The sequence below is a fragment of the Staurois parvus genome, unplaced genomic scaffold, assembly GCF_062004578.1.
Source record: "Staurois parvus isolate SC_StPar_1 unplaced genomic scaffold, SC_StPar_1.0 ptg001622l, whole genome shotgun sequence".
Classification (NCBI taxonomy): Eukaryota; Metazoa; Chordata; class Amphibia; order Anura; family Ranidae; genus Staurois; species Staurois parvus.
In genome coordinates, this window is record NW_028319418.1 from 382,501 (window position 1) to 400,267 (window position 17,767).

General features: G+C 45.4%; 1 protein-coding gene across 2 annotated transcripts in view; it reads left to right on the top strand.

Annotated features, from left to right (window-relative positions):
- CNKSR1 (connector enhancer of kinase suppressor of Ras 1) overlaps positions 1-17,767 on the top strand; it is a 73,679-nt gene that overhangs the window by 31,171 nt on the left and 24,741 nt on the right. The window contains exons 8-12 of one of the 2 annotated variants that reach the window (XM_089663087.1): positions 1,619-1,687; positions 9,513-10,121; positions 11,789-11,841; positions 11,927-12,027; positions 14,620-14,717. In XM_089663087.1, coding sequence (XP_089519213.1) covers positions 1,619-1,687; positions 9,513-10,121; positions 11,789-11,841; positions 11,927-12,027; positions 14,620-14,717 — 930 coding nt within the window. The remainder of the gene's footprint in view (positions 1-1,618; positions 1,688-9,512; positions 10,122-11,788; positions 11,842-11,926; positions 12,028-14,619; positions 14,718-17,767) is intronic. The other variant, XM_089663088.1, reaches the window with a different exon arrangement.

Here is a 17,767-nt window from a genome sequence, read left to right on the forward strand (position 1 = left end):
GATGGGCACTGATAGGCTGCACTGGTAGGTGGCACTGATGGGCATTGACAGGCATCACTGATGGGCACTGAATGGCGGCACTGACTGGCGGCACTGATAGGTGGCACTGACTGGCAGCACTGATAGGTGGCACTGACTGGCAGCACTGATAGGTGGCACTGACTGGCAGCACTGATAGGTGGCACTGAAAGGCAGCTCAGATGGGCACTGGCAGGTGGCATTGAGCACTGACAGGTGGCACTGCTGGGCTACACTGATCATCAGTGTACATGTCCCCTCCTGAGGGATGCCGATTACCGGCTCTTTACTCCTCACGAGCTGTCAGCGTGACAGCTCGTCAGGAGAGAAATGCCGATAACCGGCATTTCCCTATTTATATGCAATCAGCTGTGATTGGACACAGCTGATCACATGACCGAGCCGACATTTTTGGCTTTTTTTCGTTGACACAGCGCACCACCGATCACCGCGTTGCGTGCCCCCGGAGCCGCGCATGTGCTGTTAGAGTGGGAGGATGTCATATGACGTCCTTCCAGAATGAGAGAACCGCCTTGCACCCATCATTACCTTATATGGCGGATGAGAGGCAGTTAAAGAGGTTCTTCATGCTACGAAAAAAAAATTTAAAGGCAGCAGCTGCGAATCCAGGATTTGCAGCTGCTGACTTCCAATAAAATGACAACTGTACAGGCATCCAGCGCCATCCTCATCTGGACTTGTTCCGTATTAGTCTCTGGGTTCCTGATGCCAGCGTCTTTATTGTGGGAAGCCGACTGTGACATCTTGTGGCTTTACATCCGGCTTCCTACTGATCTTGCGTGAGCAACACATACACATGTCCAAAAGCTGCGGGTAAAGAGTGGGAGCTAAATGTCTGCTCAGATCACCTAGGTGATCTGAGCAGAAGTGGGAGCTGGTATAGATTGTAAAGACTCAGTTTTCTTACCTTCATGCATTCTATGCATGAAGGTAAAAAACCTTCTGTGTGCAGCAGTGCCCCCAGCCCCCTCAGTTCTTACCTGAGCCCCATCAAGACCCAGCAATGTGCACAACAGCTTTGGCTCTCCCAGGTCTCTGCCTCCTCATTAGCTAGCTGAGACAGCAGGCAGGAGCCATTGACTCCAGCTCCTGTCAATCACAGCCAGTCAGCCAATGAGAGAGGGGCAGGGCCAAACCACGGCTCCGTGTGTGAATGGACTCACAGAGCAGCAGGTGACCCCATAGCAAGCTGCTTGCTATGAGGGCACCTGACAGAAAGTCTGAGCCAGGAGAGCCTGCAGGGGACCCGAGAAGAGGAGGATTGGTGCTGCTCTGTGCAAAACCACTACACAGAGCAGGTAAGTATAACATGTTTGTTTTACAAAAAAAAAAAAATAACGTTTCATATCACTGTAAAGTGGAACTTCCCCTTTTGGGTGAAGTTCTATTTTAAATTAATTGTATTTAAAATCTAGATACTTCTTTTAGAATAATTATACTTTTTTTTTCTTGTATGGCTTGTTTTCATGTGGATTGCACTTTTTGGTGTGGTGTTGTATGGCTTTTTTCTCTTTTGTCCATTCGTGTTGTCAAACCTGTATTTTCAGGTGTAACTTGTCACTTTCCTTCTTTTGTTTAGTCTGCAGCCAGAGAGTGTGAACAAATCCTTCCAGGAGATGAGATAATTAAAGTGAATGATCAGGTTGTGGTAAGTTAAGAGCATCTTAAAAATCCATTGATGACCAGAACTGGTGGAATGGAACAGTTTCATGAAATGTCCAAAAAACAGATTTGAAGTGGGGTACTCCAACAATCATTTCACTATTTATAAATTCAGGACCCTCATATCATGCCAAAAGAGTATGTAGGCCCAGCATTTCATATTATTGATAGGTGCCTGCTGTACCATGTGCTTGTATGAAAAGGTATCCTGTTTCCTTTGTATTGCTTCTTTTGTGTGAAATCCCTGGTGTTTCTGCCAGTCCCTCTGCTTTCCTATTAAATGTTGACCACACTAGGAATGAGCGCAAAGCGTGGTCAGTTCTTAAGCTGTGCTGGGAACTCAGCCTGCTCTCCTCCAATGATCAGGCTTGTCCTGATACCCTCTTCCTCCTCCTCCTCTTCACTGTGAAGTTCAGTGTACTGCTGTTTCCCCTACCCTAGCTCTCTGTTTCAGCTACAAAAGAAGCTTATGGGTATGTGATCACTTATAAAACAGGGAAAAAAAGATTTGTTTTTTTTTTTAAATGTATACACAATGTTTTGCCTTTAATTTTATATTTAAAACTGAATGGGTTGTTTTACAAGGTAAGTGTTTGCATATGCAGTTAGGTCCATATATATTTGGACACAGGCACAATTTTAGTTTTTTTCAGGTACCGTGTTTCCCCGAAAATAAGTAACTCTTATATTTTTTTTTTTTGGCTCAAAAAAAACACACTAGGTCTTATTTTCGGGGTAGGTCTTATATTTTAAATGTCCAGCTGTGTACAGGAGGTGCAGAGATGAGCTGCAGGCAGTTGTGGATGAGGGTTACTATGGAGAGGGCTGGTTGATGACAGTTGTGAGCTGCAGTCAGGTGTTGCAGGGGTGACTTGACAGGTGAGTTTCAGACAGGGTGCAGATATGAGCCACAGACTGGGTGAAGAGGGGTGCAGAGCTGAGGCTGGGGGGTGCAAAGGTGGGTTTTCAACTCAGCTCACCTCTGCACCCCCCCAGCCGCAGCTCACCTATGCACCCTGTCTGCAACTCACCTGACTCAATTTACCTCTGCAACACCTGACTGCAGCTCACCTTTGCACATTCCCCCCCCCTCCCCCTCCACTGCCCTCATATGGTTAACTAGCTTTGCAAAACACAGCTGTCAGCAGCTGGCCCCTCTACAGTAACTCCCGTTTCGGGTCCTATCTTCCCACACAGTGCACCAAGCACGCTTACCGCTCTGCCTCTTCCCCACTGGCTGGTGATCACTCTTGGGGCATCGGCTTCCATGCATTAGGCTGCAGGAGGAGATGCCCCACCCCTAAACACACTGCATAGTGCACCCGCAGATATCTGTTCCTTCCCTGTCCCACAGTGAGTACAGAGGTAGGGAGGTTCTGTGAGAGTGGATGGTGCTGTCACTTCAGCCGCGCTTCTGTGTTTATAAGAGACAGTAGATATGAGTCTGTGCAGGGCCAGTGCCGGAGGTGGCAGAATGGTGTTCCGCCATGTTCCAGCTGAAAAAAAGCCCTGATCACAACTAGGTGTTATTTTTGAGGTAGGTTTTATACTTTTGCAATTCCCAAAAATAGCATTAGGTCTTATTTTCTGGGTAGGTCTTGTTTTAGGGGAAATGGGGTATTTTACCAAAACGTATTCAAGCTATATGTAAACAGAAGTGCGAGCGCCTAAATACAGATCAAAAAGAACTGCTGTGCACAAAAAAAGGTAACCAATATCACCCTGGAACATCAATAATAAACAAGAAAGTGCAGCGCTAAAAAGTATATAAAGCCCAAGCAAATACGGATAAGATTATGTATATAAATATCCCTTCTCTGATCCAACAATAAGGAATTAGATAAAGTTGCGATATGTAAACAATGTGTAGGGTAAAGTGACTCTTGTGCTTTGGTGACTCTGGACTCGGTATCAGTGCAATATTGATAAAGGTAATGCGCACTCACCGGACACACATGTTATTTGTGCCTTATGTAAATAATCCAGATGTCATCAGATAGGAAGAGGGTCAGGAGATGGGTTGTCTTCCCTCTAAGGCAGCGGTTCTCAACCTGGGGGTCGCGACCCCTTTGGGGGTCGAACGATCATTTCCCAGGGGTCGCCTAAGACCATCGGAAAACACATATTTCCGATGGTCTTAGGAACCGAGACACCGCTCCTGTCTCCGGCGATGTGTGGGCGGGATATGCTGCCCCTGTCACCGCCTCCTCGCCGCTGATTGGCCACCGGAACTGTAGCTCAGGAGAGGCACACAGGCGGCCAATCACCGGCGAGGAGGTGGAGCTTGGAGAGGAGGAGCCGAGCGGCAGCGCGCGGAGATCAAAGAAGATCGAGGGAGCTGCAGGAGCGAGTGAAGAGAGAGGCCAGAGAAGGAAGACAGCTGACAGGTAAGTGCAAATTTTGCTGCTGCAGCCAGGTATGCTGGCTGTAGAAGGGAGAGGGAGAGAGCGAGCCCAGGCTGGAGCAGGAGTCAGCAAGGTAAGTATCATTGGTGTCAGTGGGAGGGATAGTGCCCCATCATTTGTGTCACTAATACCAACGATGGGGCACTATTCCTCCCCCCACTGACACCAACGATGGGGCACTATTCCTCCCCTCGCTGGCACCAACGATGGGGCGCTATTCCTCCCCTCGCTGGCACCAACGATGGGGCGCTATTCCTCCCCTCGCTGGCACCAACGATGGGGCGCTATTCCTCCCCTCGCTGGCACCAACGATGGGGCGCTATTCCTCCCCTCGCTGGCACCAACGATGGGGCGCTATTCCTCCCCTCGCTGGCACCCACGATGGGGCGCTATTCCTCCCCTCGCTGGCACCCACGATGGGGCGCTATTCCTCCCCTCGCTGGCACCCACGATGGGGCGCTATTCCTCCCCTCGCTGGCACCCACGATGGGGCGCTATTCCTCCCCTCGCTGGCACCCACGATGGGGCGCTATTCCTCCCCTCGCTGGCACCCACGATGGGGCGCTATTCCTCCCCTCGCTGGCACCCACGATGGGGCGCTATTCCTCCCCTCGCTGGCACCCACGATGGGGCGCTATTCCTCCCCTCGCTGGCACCCACGATGGGGCGCTATTCCTCCCCTTGCTGGCACCCACGATGGGGCGCTATTCCTCCCCTCGCTGGCACCCACGATGGGGCGCTATTCCTCCCCTCGCTGGCACCCACGATGGGGCGCTATTCCTCCCCTCGCTGGCACCCACGATGGGGCGCTATTCCTCCCCTCGCTGGCACCCACGATGGGGCGCTATTCCTCCCCTCGCTGGCACCCACGATGGGGCGCTATTCCTCCCCTCGCTGGCACCCACGATGGGGCGCTATTCCTCCCCTCGCTGGCACCCACGATGGGGCGCTATTCCTCCCCTCGCTGGCACCCACGATGGGGCGCTATTCCTCCCCTCGCTGGCACCCACGATGGGGCGCTATTCCTCCCCTCGCTGGCACCCACGATGGGGCGCTATTCCTCCCCTCGCTGGCACCCACGATGGGGCGCTATTCCTCCCCTCGCTGGCACCCACGATGGGGCGCTATTCCTCCCCTCGCTGGCACCCACGATGGGGCGCTATTCCTCCCCTCGCTGGCACCCACGATGGGGCGCTAGTCCTCCCCTCGCTGGCACCCACGATGGGGCGCTAGTCCTCCCACTGCAAAATTACAGTTATGAAGTAGCAACGAAAATAATTTTATGGTTGGGGGTCACCACAACATGAGGAACTGTATTAAGGGGTCGCGACATTAGAAAGGTTGAGAACCACTGCTCTAAGGGATGGTGGGTCATCAAACTGGATGTTATGAGGCTCGTGCAGGTGATCCTCATCCTCTAGGGGTCCCCCTTTTCAAGACCTGTTGTTACTCTCTGGGTATGCAGGCATCCACTAGAAAGTAATGATCCGTCCTGGGGTGGTGGGTCTGTAGGTTAAAGAACTCCCCCAGGGGGTAGGAACAAGGATACTCCTATAGTGTAGTAGGTATTAAGATAACTTTATTGTGATGCATCAAAGGGTAAATAGTAAAAAACAGGAGACAGAGATCGATTAGGACTAACCATCTGATATAATAAGATGGCCACTGGAGCTCCACGTTGCTCCGGCGGCTTGACGTCACGGCGTGGTGTGGCTCTTCCTTTTCAAGCTATAGTTCTATAATGGACATGGGCTGAAAGTGCACACTCTCAGGCTTAATTTGAGGGTATGTACATCCAAATTGGAGGAAGGATTTAGGAAATGTAGCTCTTAAGATTAGCCACCCCCCTTTTTCAAAGGACCAAAAGTGACAAAATGTCATTACCTTAACATGGTAAAGATATGAGATTTAGTGATTGGACATGAATACTCTTTAAGTTACTATATTTGTTTTACTTTGAAATAGGAAAAGGAATACTAAATACTACTACCACTTTTTTATTCTTTGCCCTTCCATAAAGGAAACCTATCTTGGGACATATGTGGGATGTCTTTGCCAATCTTCCTTTGAAAATGCTATATTTCTTTAGCACCGTCCTAGTTTAGCTAGGGGGAGCTAGACAGTAATGGTTAGTTAGGAGCTGATTAGCAGCTCAGGTGAGGTAGCCAGAGGGGTCAGATTCTGGTCAAGGCTGTGAAACTCTGCAGGCCAGCTCCTCTGGAATTTTCCTTTGTTCTGTGGCTTTCAAAGGGGGGCTTTGGAGGCAGTGAGTGGATCTGAGGAGTGGCTGGCTACACTCTTAAGGGACTTCAGCCAATCCCCAACAGAAGGCTTGGCAAGGGACTGGACTACCTTTTTAAAAAGTGGAAAAGCTTGCTCAGCAGAAGGAGAGTGGTAGAGGAAGAGGAGTGAGAAGCAGAAAAATGTGAGGCTGGAGGAAGAAGGTTGCCAGGAGGCCTAGTGGGATGGGGCCTAAGGCAGGAAAGGAGGAAAACTCAGGACTCACTGGCCCCCAGAGAAAGGACCACCTGTATGGCAGGGAAGGAATAGCCCAGTTGATAGGCCTGGTAGCAGCAGCCATTCCACAAGCAGTACAGGAGAGTATCAGAGTGAGTATACCTGCACCCCTGGGGGGGTAGGGGAAGGAACACTCTGGTGGGAAACGAAATTAGCCCTCTGCTAGTGACTGTTACCCAGAGCAACATCCCCTGCTAAGGAAGAAAGACTCCAGATGCTGGGTGAAGAGCAGTTCTGGGGTAGTACAACTGGAGCTGCTGGCTAGCACTCCAACAGAGACTGTCAGAGAAAAGATGCTGTGAATAGTTCAGGAAGTTGTCCTCAGATTTTGGTTCCCTTGGGCATCCTATACACCCCTTACTCTGTCCAAGTTCTAATCCCCTCAATAAAATAACAAAACAAACATTCAAGGACTGATTTCTGTCTATGGATGAAAGCTTGGGTGGAAAATGCTAAATGTCTGGCTGTGCAGGACTATAGGGGGACCCAACTTCATCAGCAATCCTTAAGGGAGTAGTGCTACATATCTATGTGTATCAGGAGTTTTTATCACCTACTGCATGTTTGTTCCTGGTCAGTGATTAAGGAAGTGTTGTAGCCTGAGACAAAAAGAGATTGCTTATGATTAATGATTAACCTACTCTTTACATATGTGTTGGTTATGCGGAACAGGTCAAACACAGTCTTACTGTTCATAGCCAACTACATTGAATGAACCTAGCCATGCATTCGGTCTATTAGGTTGTGGATTTCTTTATTAGTATATGTCCTGGCATTGCCCACATTTTACCAAAATTCTTCCTTTCACCCTTTAGTCTAGAACATGTCTCAGCATTAATTTGAAAAACAGCCTTTATTACTCCAAGGGATATCACCAGGATTCTAAAATACATGTATGAGAAACTGCTTGTAGCTCAGTTCCTATCGACGTAGGTAGGCATGCCTCTAAAGTCGCATCTTCCAAGAGCCCTTTTCATAATTGGTGTGTGTACAGCGGGACAGCAAGGGGAAGGGATAGATAGAGTTTTCTAGTCGTTGTATAAGTAGTGTGTTTTTTTTTTTTTTTTTTTTTGTTTTTAAATTTAATTTGGGTGGTGATGGTCACCATATGATGACAGCTGTGACACGTGTACTGTATATTAATTGACACATGAAGCTTAAAGCCCAGCTTCTGACACAGTTGCTTTACCAGGGTTACAGCAGCTACACATTCTGTTGACTCAAAAACAATCTCCTATCATGCTGGCTTTCTTCTACTGTATATCTGGCATATCTGCTTGTTTACATGTCAGGGCTGGTATATATCCCACTGTACTTCAGGCAGCTTGGATGTATGTACTGCAGGTCGTGTCTCGGCCCCACTCTTAGGAGGCAATTCAGAAAACACATTCCAGCCCTCATTTTTTTGAATGGATTTGTGGCTTTTGAGCCATTTCCTGCAAAGACTGTCTAATTCTGAGCTGCCTTGTAAGAAGCACTTCATATGCATGCCCTTTTGAGGGACAAAGCCATTTTGGACCAGCCCCAGATGTTCTCATTAAAGTGACAAACATGTTATGCTTACCTGCTCTTTGCAGTGGTTTTGCACAGAGCAGCCCTGATCCTCCCTCTTCTCAGGTCCCCCGCTGGAGCTTCTGTCACCTCCCTTCTGCCAAGTGCCTCCAGAGCAATCCTCTTTTTTGGGGCACCCAAGCAGGCTTGCTCCTGAGCCACTGCTCTGTGTATCCATTCACACGCACAGCCACGGTTTGGCCCCACCCTCTCTCTCCTCATTGACTCACTGGCTGTGATTTGACAGCAGTGGAAGCGAATGAGGAGGGAGAGTCTCCGGAGAGCTGAGGTTCTTGTGCACACCTCCTGGATTGCTATTGAACTCTGGTCCCAAGGGCCGATTTGCCATATTTCTTCTCTGTGTCAGGCTTTAATGGCATGACTGAGGGGACAGAGGGATTTTTGAGTCTGTGATTTTTATGATGCTCAAAACTAGGATGTCTACTTCCTGCAAATCTATCATTGGATGTGGCAGGCTTACTTCATGTGTTGGGAATCTAGAAGCTTTCTCCCCAGGAGTTTCTCCATGAAACACATTCTCTCCTTCCTGCAGGTCTGGATCAGTGTTTGGCTTTTAGCACTTAAAAATAAATTATCTACTCTTTCCATTCTGTTTAGGGGAGACTGTTGGCCCTGTTGCCAGGGATCTGAGTATGGTTCAGGGTTTGCAAGTTTCTCAGCCATGGCTTAGTTCAGAAAAATGGTCTCAAGGATCAGATTCCCCCCTTTTCTGTTACAACTTGCTACACAAGGCCTGTGAGCTCCTACTGGATTTTTTTGACATTCAGAAACTGTTTCCCAGATTTGCAAGGCTGCCATCTAGTCTTCTGTTCACATGTTCTCTGATTTTCTTTAAGGTGGATGTTTTTGCCTTATCTGATGATAGCTTCAAACATACCGTCCCTTTTTGATTGTTTGCTGTATTATCCATCCCTTAGTAGGACTGTTCTTGGATGTTCAAGCTTGTTGTGTTCCTCAATGGGTGAGAAAGAAAACAGGATTTTTGCATTCACTGTAGAATCATTCTCCTTGGAACCCAAAGAGTTTGATCATTCTCTGTGCTCTGCCTTGCAAAAAACTGAGGCATGTTGATTATTATTATTGATGGTGGTAGTAGTATTAGGGGATGTAACCTTGGCTGACCTACAGCCTGTAGGCTGCAATAAAACCCATAGGTTTAAGACTTTTCGTGTCCCTCAATGGACTCAATGAGTGCAAAAAAACTATCTTTTAAACACATGCACAATATGTATTTTATAATCTCTGAAAACACACAAAAAAAAATTAATAGATCTTTTTGACCTGATTTTGTGATTTAATACTCTTATATTTACCTAGGTTGGATGGACTCATAAAAATCTTGTGTGTAAACTCCAGGAGAAATTAAGCTGTGTGACTCTTATTTTAAAGAAAGTTTCAGTCTCCCCCTCCAAATCTCCTGTCTCTTCAAACACAAGCAAAACACATGAAAGAAACACATCACCATTGATGGCCAAGTCTCCATTTTCTTCACATCCAAGTCATGTTCCTGCTTCACCTAATGGCCGTGACCTATTGAAAACAAATAGTGCTCCAATATCATCACCAAAACACAAAAACCTTCTGGAAACACAAAGTGCACCTGGTTTCCAGACAGAGAACAAACTGACAAGCATAAAATTTGATAGTGGCGCTCCACAAAATCTGGAACAAGCCTCTTCTGTTGAAAACCTTCCAGGAGTGAGTCCGAATTGGCCAAGTAGGTTTAGTTCTCAGGGACATCATACTTGGCCCTGCTTAGGCGTTTCATCTGAGTCAAAGCCTCTTACGCCAGACGTTTTTGTTTCTCTTCCTCCAACCACCTCTGAACTACCTGCCCAACCAGAGATGTCTTGCTCAACGATATATGCAAAAACACTCACTCCATTTGAACAGTGTTCCTCAGAAATGGACTCAAAAAATTTAAAGGTTTGTTAATTTGTCTTTTTTTTTTTTTGTTTCCTTGCATGTTATGATTCTTTGCGTATTTCAGCCAAGGCTGAGATATCCTTCATTTTTTTTGTTTCCCTATGATAGTTATGTTGGCTCTACTTTTATTCAGTGGGATGAATATTTTTTGTCAAAATTATTATTTTTTTTTTAATCCGTAATGTGGTTATACACAAGAAAAATCTGAGAGCACCAGAACTGTGACGGTTATTATTTACGGCATGCTTTTAATACAACTTTTTTGAAAAACAATAAGGGCACGTTTAGAAATGTGTCTGAATCTACTGCTTTTCTGAAGAGCTGCTTGACAGGCGGTGAGGAGGCGATGTAATGCCTCCTCACTGCCTGTTTTAACCACATGCTGAAAAACATGTTGCAACTATGTTCATTGCAGACAGTTGTGGGGCGTTTGTGGTGCTTCCCTGTTCACCCAAATGGGTCGTGTTCGGTCTTGCCACTTACATCACTACATGTTGGGTAGCTTTTGCTGTGGGCATGAAGCATCGTGACAGCAACATGTAAGCACCCCGCTCCCATCTGCAGCTTGGTGATGATGGGGGTGGGGGGAGCGCTAAAAAGTGCAGCTCAACCACACATTTTTCCCGAAGCCCCTGCCCCCCATCCTCACATTTAAATGACTCCTTCAGTTGAACGATTTAATTCTGCTTTTAACATATGGTTCTCAACTCTTTTAATCAGTTTTTTTTTTTTTGTTTTTTCAGCTTGTTTATCCATTTTTCTGTATATTATAGACTTGATACCTTTTTGTGTTTCAATGTTTTTTATTAGTTTTAAACAGTATAAAACGGAGGCAACAAAACACGACCACGCAGGGGCTATCAATTGCACATATAAAAAATTAAAAAAATATAGAAAAAAGAAAAAACAGTGCTCTAACACCAACAGAGCAAAAGGTGTGCCCACGCAGGGGCTATCAATGGCACATACATTACAAGAACATTTAATATAACTCTGACTGTAACAAACTAAAAGCAGCTATCCACTATCACGCCAAAAACAAACAGAAAAATAAAAGAAAGGAGGAGTAAAAAGAGAAAAAAAAAAAGTAGAGCAAAACCAAAGAGCAGGGGTCCAAGAACGCCAATACCGAACACCATCACATCCCCAGACTAGCTGGGGGGAGCGTGGGAAAGGCATATTGCAACCACGGCTCCCATATTTTCACAAATTTACGTTGGGAGTTGTTGCAGATACTCAACATCTGTTCATTGAGCATCATAGTGGTCATACGATCCCGCACCCCCTGAACATGATACCTTTTGAGGAAGTATTGGGGAGATCAAATCTATATTTGCACTTCTCTACAGAGATGGATAAAAATGTAGAAATTTCCAACCTGCAGATGTCAGTCTGCTGATACAGTGTGTCATACGTCCACCATCTCACCACTGGGTCCTGGAGCTGAGTGTGTCCATGTTTGGCTGTCTTTGCCACTTTGTTTTCTCATTCATTGTCTGATATAGCCCTTCAAAGCCATCAGTACCCAAGCTTTGCTAAAAGTTCCTAGGGCAAATCTAATTGTATATTTGTTACAAGTATTTTAATAATATACTTTTAATAATTAACAGTACTGGTATATGATACTGTATGAATAAATGTAGTAATTGGTGGTTCTATTTCTTTAGCATTCCGCACGCCCAAGAAGTGGGTCAGATTCTACCTCATCACCTGTGAACAGGTACAGTAAGAAAAAAACCCTTTTATTGAAGGAAAAAAAAAAGACTTTTGGACACTCAAGACATTTATTGCTTTCTATGTTGTAGCCTGCTGGCACCTCCTTCTGCCAATCTGAGGCCCTCCATATATGACAGTAGTCTATCAAGCAAAACAGATGCTGAAGTTCCTCAGCAAGGCAAGAGGCTAGGTGAGAATGAAAATTCTTATTTGAGCAAAACTAATCTGAACATTGGTATCATCTTACTGTGTATAGCTTTAGCTTGAATGCTTTGATCCTTCGCATCCACATAATAAATTAGTATTGCAAAATTCCTGGTTTAGGTATTTTTAAAGCAGTTTCTGCATTTTATTTTTGATACAACTGGATGTGTGTGCAGATACGAGGTGTGTTATAACTGACTGGCATCATGGGTGGCCTTTGTCTAAATCCTGAATTAACAATTAGTTCCCTAGAATTAGATTAGTTATTATCTATGTATTGGCATTATTTCCTAATCTTTTCTTGTTGGTCTTTGCATAGTCTGTGTGTGTGTGTGTGTGTTATTTATATATAATTTTATTACACACACATTTATTAAAAATAAGTACATTTTAAAGCGCAGCTCCACCCAAAAGGGGAAGTTCCGCTTTAAGTCCTTGTCCCGCGCTCCCCATTAAGGATTGGCACCTTTGGGGAGCAGGTACCCAAACTTGACTGGTTCCCACCTCTGCTGCGATTGCCTAGGCGAGCGGAAGTTGTCCAACACCCCCCCCCCCCCCTTCGTAGTCTTCTAGGACATGTGACAGGTCCCCGGAAGACTACGGGGCCAATTCACAAAGTGCAACACTTCTCTCGCATACGTAGTGGGCACCCGGCTGTGAAGCCACAAGCTGTCATAGCTGGCTGCCCACACTGAAGATGCCGGCACCAGGAAGAGAAGAATGCCAGTGAAACCAGCGGTGGTGAAGACCTCGCTGGACCGAGGGACAGGTAAATGTCTGTATGTTAAAAGTCAGCAGCTACAGTTTTTTTGTAGCTGCTGACTTTTATTTATATGGTTTTTTTTTTTTGGTTTTTTTAGTGGAACTCTGCCTTAAGCAAGACTGTATTTAACTCTCCTTTTAATGTCTGGGGATTTTAAAAACAAAAGGGGCTTTATGGTGACTTAAATGTTTAATATTTTTAACATTGTTCTGTATATCTCCTCTTCCCCTCCCTGCCTGTCTCCAGCACCGCACCCGGGAACTAGCAGGGAGGAGAAAGTCCTTGCAGTGTAATGAGGACCGATTGGGTGCTTGTCAGGAAAGGGGAGTGTCGGGCTTATCCTTTATCCCTTTTGCTGCCAGAGCATTTTTTGCGTTTTTTGCACACAGTTACACAGATTACACAAAAGTCCAAAACATTCTATATTTTCTGAAATCAGAGATCCTAGAGAATAAAATAGTGGTAGCTCCAACTTTTTTTCTCACACGATATCACAAAGGTCTAGGAAACGCAAAATTTCAGTACAAATTACACTTCAGTTAATTTTAGCGCACAAAAAGCAATAAATGTATCCATTTTTTTCATAAAATATATAAGACGAGGTTGTGTCGAGTAAATAGATATCTAACATGTCAAACCTTTAAATTTGCGTGCGCTCGTGAAACGGTAACAAAATTTTAGTACCCTATATTTTCTATAGGTGATGCTTTTAAAGCCCCTTATAGGTCATCAGTTTAGTGCTACGGAGGAGGTCTGCTGCTAGAATTATTGCTCTCATTCTGTGTGTATTGCAATCGCCGTTTTCATGTGTAGGTGCCCCAGTGCTTGCTTTTACATTTGTACGTGCTTATATATGTGGGGGTGGGGGGTCTTTAAAAATGTTGGGGGGGGGGGTATATGCTTGGGTGTAACTTGCATTTTTTAAAAAATAAATTTTTTTTTTTTAATTACATAGGGGATAAAGTCCCCTATGTGACGATTTTTGGTGACAGGTTCTCTTTTTTGGGAATCCAGGGTCTGAAAGTCCCTGCATGTCTACCCTGTGCTCCACTGAATGTAATGCAGTGCACATCGCATGGCCGTGAATCTGTCAACAGGTACCCGGAAGTGATGTCACATGACTTCCGGGTCAGGACACGAAGGGGAGGGGAGCAGATGTGTCTGCTCTCCTCCCTCCTTACCGCATCCCGTCATACCCCAAGCAATTACTGAACCAGTCCTGGGCCCGCAGATGGGCAAGCGGAGGCCAGGGACATATAGTGTGCGGGGGCATGGTGGCTGGCACTGTGGGCTGTGTGGCCGCAATCGGGTGGCAGCGCTGCAGGGCTAAAGGTTGGAAAAAAACTACCTCCCCGGCGCTAAATGTGCTGGGGTGTCGGGCGATATGAATTGCACATCTGTGTGTGTGTGTATTCTATCAGATGCACCTCTCAAAAGTTGGGGTTTTTAAGAACTTGGACTTGTTTGACTCCATGTTATATCTGATGCCTCATAACAGTATTTTCACTAGAAACTGGTGGGTTATTCGTGGTGTTGGTACTGATTTTGAGCATCTACAAGCTGTGGAATTCTTTGTAATACCAGTATGACAATACTCCACCCAAAAGTTTTTCTAAAGTAATTATTTGATACACAGTTTTAGTATTGCTTTGTGTGACCGCAGCACAGTGCCTAAGTGGAGTAAAGACTCTGCAGGGTTATCAACTGTGCTTGATTTATAGTTTTGTAAGATTTTGCTTAGTTGAGAGATTAGCTTTTATTGTTTTCCCTGAATGAGTGAAACATAATTACACATATTTATTCTCTGTATTTCAGCTTCCTCCCACAGTTCACAAGGGAAAGCAATAAGCCCAAAAAAAGAGAAAAAGCTGCAACCTTCAGACATGGACAAACACTCCCAGTTTAACAAAGAGGTACTTTTGAATGGTCATGCATAATGTATGAATGGATTTTCCTTTCAATAATTTTTATTATGTTTTTTTAACCACTTTATATACAAAGATCAAACGTGACCACAAACTAGTACATAAAACCAAGATGCAAAAGTAAACATCTGTTAATGGCAGTCGTATGTGAGTAGAACAAAATTGAAATGGGTAAAATTCTAAACAATTTGTCATACGATCAGAAGTAAAACATACTGCATGTGTAAGTTAATTGATACACAAAAGGTATTTAAATATTCATTATTCATCAGCCAACTTTGGTATAAAGAGGTATCGTGAAGGATACGCAAATTTGTGATCCAAACGGAAGGTGCATAAGACCCCTCATGGTTCATATGGTATTCCTGTGGAAGAGCCAGAAAAAGAACGTCTAGGAAAAGGAAGACAGTAAAAAAAAATAAGAGATCAGAATGTGGACAATTGGAATGCCTGGGTTTGAGTTATAAGCGATAATGTGGCTATAGCGTAGTGAAACTCACTGCTGAAATCTCGGGGTGAGCATGTTGGATCCATTAAGTCCAAATTTTGAGAAATCTCTCATGGGTATCTAGGAGAATGCTGAACAGTGTTTCATAGATCAGGAAGAAATTAAGGTGGCGAACTTCTGTATAGGACACAAACTGTTGATTCCATGCTTTCACTATGGTTTGTTTAGCCGCCAGTAATACATGAGGGGCCAATCGTGCTACGTACAATGAGAATAAAGGTGCGATTTGAGCCACCACGTAGTACTTGGAGAAGTTAGGAACTCTCAGGCCTCCCTGTTTTTGATGTGCGAGCAAAGTGCTTTTAGTGACCCAAGATCTTTTATTGGCCCATATAAAACAACGTGGTTTTGGAAGGATTTCAGGGCATAAGAGGGGACTCCTTTTCACCACATTCATCTTACCCATCCACGAAAGGGGTTGGTGTGACCAAGTGACAAGTAATGTTTTTAGGGAATGGAAATTTGGGGTATAATTGCCTTCGTAGAGAGTATGGTACAAGTTTGTAAGATTAATTCTCAAGTACACCAGATGTTTAAGGGGCCAGGCAAAATTTGAATTTTGTTTCAGCAAGTTCACATCTGCTGCAGGGAGGGAAACGTTAAGTGCTGAAAATTTACCTTCATTTACTATTAAACCCAATCTGGTGGAAAATTTGGTTAGAATGGAAAAAAGTGTGAGTAGGGAGGTGTGCGGTTGGGTCAGCGTCAAAATTAGGTCATCTGCGAATGCACTAACTTTAGAAGATTGATGGGCGAATGTGACTCCTTTCACATCTGGGTTGGTTCTGATAAGGCAAAGCAAAGGGTCCTGGGCTAAAACAAAAAGTATTGGAGACAGAGGGCATCCCTGGCATGTTCCTCTTTGGATAGGAAAGGGGGGGGATTGTCTGGAGAGGTAACGAACTGTGGGAGAGGGTCCACGATAGAGGGCTTGCCCCCAGGATCTAAAAATAGGCAGGAAGCCCCATTTTTCTAAGGCATAGTACATATATTCCCGAGAAAGGGAATCAAATGCTTTGTTTATGTCCAGGCTCAGAATCGTGCCAGGAGATTTGTATTGTTGTAACAAATGGATAACTTGTAGACTCCTGTAGATATTGGTTGGCAAGGAGCGATCTGTCTATTCAGCACCAGGTTACTGTCTCCCATTATGATTAGGGCACCCTTTCTATGATGGTAAAGTACCCTCAGTAAGTGAGAGAAGAAGCGAGGTTGGTAGGCTTTTGAGGCATAGTAGTTGACTATAGTCACTTCCATGTCAAAAATTTACCCCTGTAGTATTAGATATTGACCCATAGGGTTCGCAATTTTGAGAGAACATGTGAAGGGGGTGTTTTTATGGCATGCCACAAGGGTGCTTCTCCGCTTCTCCTTTAAATGCTGCCTGGTACACCTGGGGGTAATTTTTATTGGAAGTACTTGGGGCAAGAGGATATGGAAAATCTAGTTTCCTGGAGCCCTATAATGTCGGCTCGAAAGGAAGCGTAATAGGTAAAGGTTCATTAGTGTTTCCAGGGGGAGTTAAAGCCCTGTATGTTGTGGGAAACTGTTAAATTCAGCTGTAGCCATCATGGTGAGTGTAAAGGAAGAGAGCTGAGGGATCCAGCAATAAGCCGTCTTATGTCAAATGTAATATGTACATGCGCCTCAGTGTCCTGAAAATTGATAAAAAAAAAATGGGGGGAGTTAGAAAAACAATAATAGTGAAGTATGACGTAGCAAGCTTGACCACAGGGGTGCCAAACAGAAAATTGTTTAACCAACGAGGGCAGCAGTTACATGGGGTGCCATGGTTGGGGGGGTCACTGGTAACCCTCCAGCACACATTGTATTCTATAATCAGAGAACCTTTACCCCACCCAGTAAATAAAACCGTTCAGGTGCCAGAGAGGGGGGGAGGGGCAAAGGGAGGAAATAGAGGGGACAAAAAAAACGGGGGGGATAAAAAGGGGATGGTGGAAGCGATATAATTACATACCATTACCATAGAGAGGTGGGGAGTTGCCTGCCGCATGGCCCGGACCAGGGAAAGCCACAAACCACCAGGGTGGTGTAGACCAGGACAGTTGTAGATAGGAGGTAGGAGATATGTGATGAGGTCCCACTGCCCACGGCACTGCTTTTGAGCTGTATGGGTTGCACCCAGCTCCAGGCCACGGCAGTGAGCCTACAGTTTCAACCAAAAGGGGGAAGGAAGAGAAGAACCTGAAAGGCAAATGTAAAAGTTAGTACATTGGAGTTCAGAGGTTCAGTCGGAGGCATTCCGTCAAAGGGTGTATCGGTTCTAAGTCTGATGAGACCATTCAAACTTGGGGTGTTCCAAGAAGGAAGTATCGACCAGTATCAGTCCTCTTCCAGGATCTCTGGTTGAGGAGTTTGCTTTGACTGTCTAGGTGCCTGTCGTCATCTGCGAGGAGTGGCTCCCAGAGAGGAGTAAGGCGAGGAGATTTATGGGGTGAGGTCTGCAAGACTCGTGATCTGGTGGCGGAGGGAAGCATGAGTTGTAATCTAGTAAGAACTTCCCGAGCTT